Source organism: Phanerochaete carnosa, assembly GCF_000300595.1.
Source record: "Phanerochaete carnosa HHB-10118-sp unplaced genomic scaffold PHACAscaffold_257, whole genome shotgun sequence".
NCBI lineage: Eukaryota > Fungi > Basidiomycota > Agaricomycetes > Polyporales > Phanerochaetaceae > Phanerochaete > Phanerochaete carnosa.
The window spans coordinates 1-2158 of record NW_006767884.1 but is presented as its reverse complement, the minus strand read 5'-3'; the positions used below and the strand labels follow the sequence as shown (position 1 = coordinate 2158).

The 2158-nt window shown below is 56.8% G+C and overlaps 2 protein-coding genes across 2 annotated transcripts in view; one reads left to right on the top strand and one right to left on the bottom strand.

The window, feature by feature from the left end:
• PHACADRAFT_167410 (uncharacterized protein) overlaps nucleotides 1-255 on the top strand; it is a gene marked incomplete at both ends in the record, with an annotated part of 942 nt that extends 687 nt beyond the window's left edge. The window contains one exon of the mRNA XM_007402586.1: nucleotides 91-255. Within this exon, the coding sequence (XP_007402648.1) occupies nucleotides 91-255 (165 nt within the window). The remainder of the gene's footprint in view (nucleotides 1-90) is intronic.
• A 280-nt stretch (nucleotides 256-535) lies between these two features.
• Nucleotides 536-1982, bottom strand: PHACADRAFT_202378 (uncharacterized protein; the record flags this gene model as incomplete). The annotated part of the gene is made up of 3 exons (XM_007402585.1): nucleotides 536-624; nucleotides 677-819; nucleotides 1621-1982. The coding sequence occupies 3 exons, from the start codon at nucleotides 1980-1982 to the stop codon at nucleotides 536-538; spliced, it is 594 nt and encodes a 197-aa protein (XP_007402647.1).
• Nucleotides 1983-2158: the final 176 nt, after the last annotated feature.

Here is a 2158-nt window from a genome sequence, read left to right as displayed (position 1 = left end):
GTGCGAAGACTTGCTCAGTACCTCACGGCTTATCACGAAGAAGCAGGCGCTGGAAAGCGAGCCCCATCTGAACGAGGAGCTTGTGTATAGCACGGACGTCTTGCGGCCGCGCTGAGGGTCTCCTGTCTACAGAGATACTATGAGCGTGCTCTGGAGGCCTGCGCGATCCGCGGATCAAAGTTTTGGTATCGGCAGCCAGCGGAGAGGCTGGAGAGGACGTCGTGGCTGCCGGTCGAGTGTCCGTATCTGGCGTGATACGTCCAGTGAGTCCATAATTCCCTCACACGTCTTTGCTTCCGAGAGGTCCTCGAGCAGGATTGTGACCGTATCGCTCACTCTTTATTCTACCAATGAGGACGCAGTCTACGATGGTGCTGTTAGAATGCGTCGGAACAACGACAGGCACATACTTACAGGCCAGGTGCCGGCTTTGTTCCTCCGGGGCATGCGCCTACGTCGCCAGGTCAGGAGTTGCCGCCAATTTATGGTGGACTCGTCGTAGATAGCCCATTACCAACAGCGCTGGGTGTTTGCTTTAGTGCCGCACGGAGGGACCTTGCAGAACCGCTTCTCGTCTAACACCTCGTGCAGGTTGTTGGGAGCTGATCACGATAATCTTGCCGCCTACACGGAACTCTGAGCACGCGTACAAGTTGAATTCATGACTGCGACATACTGAGCAAGTCGAGCCGGTGAATGTCGCGATAACTCTTAGCAAGGTGATTATAGGAGCTGATCGCTATCTCGCGGCAAACCATAGTTGCATAGCCGAGAAACGGAATGAACGGCGACGAAGGAATGCGAGTGGAGACGGGTATGCTGCAGATTTCTGGTCGCATACAAGCGTCTTGTCTAGAACAGTTCTGGTACGCGACTTGAGGCCCGTGCCATTAGTTGATGTTCCTCCGTTAAATACAGAAACCTCTCGAGAGACTAGTTCAAGCTCATCAGCTAGTGCTCGCGCTTGCCCAACACCGTTGGCCAGGCAAGTCGAGGCCATGTGTGGAAAATTCGCGGAGTCACAATTGCCACTAAGTGTCTATGATGAGTCGGTCGTCTGTCATTCCGAAAACGAATAAGCGAGTAATTTCCTGGTTGCTTCGGTGGAAACTTTCAGCGGAGTCAGATCTTGTCTTACATGAAGCATGAGTAAAGTCACCAGATATATATATATTCTGTAAAGCAGATGGGCGTACGGTCCCAGCCGGGGACGCACTCACTCGCAGAATCCGACGGGCATGGGTGAGCCCAAGCGGTCTCCCGGGGGCAAGGGTGCCTTAATGTCACGTGTACCCGGGACCCCGATCGACGCCACGACGCTACCGCATGGTAAAAATCTTCGCATTCCCGCTCTCAAACTTCCAGTCGTATCTCTCCAGATCTCTCCCTCTCCCTTCATACACCTAGCTGTGACGTGAGTCACCACATCTCTCCACGACGACACTGACGACGACAATCAGCTTGTGCTGTCCAAGCTCCAGCTCACACCTGGTTCACGACTCTAGTCGTCTGGAGGTACGCAACAAAGAATTGATAGACGAGGGCTCACTACTTTACACACTGCAAGACCATTTCAGAGCTATTTTCTGCGATTTGTTGGATAAGATCACGGGCCGCTACATCATGACGAAGTCAAGCCGCATCTTGGGGTTCTGCGTTGTCGCCGGCTGGTTTGCGGCGATCAGAGGCTGGTGTGCAACGACCGGAGGCTGGTGCGCGACCACTGGGGGTTGGTGTGCGACGATAGGAGGCAATATGATGTTGTATGGCGGGTTAGGGAGACCAGCGAGTACCTGGACGATTGGCGGGAGGTAGGTAGGGGCGGGCAGAGCTGGCGCGGCGGGCGGAGGCGGTATGACGATGAAGGCACCTTGAGCCGGCTGCGCGGCCAGTGCAGCGACCGCGGGAACCGGCACAACGACCGGCGCGGCTGGCGTAGGGGGAGGCGAAGCAACGACCGCGGCGGGCGCAGCTGTCTGCATGCTGGCAGCACCTGCCGCGCGGGCTCGGTCATGGTTCTCCACATGGCGAGACGGGTGGCAGAAGGACGGGCGGACTGGGCTGGGTCTGCTGCACTTAGGCCTGGGACCCTCGTGGGCACGGCCGTCATCGTCGTCCTCGCTGGGGCCGGCGGCAATGTTCTCCTTGTTCGCGGCGT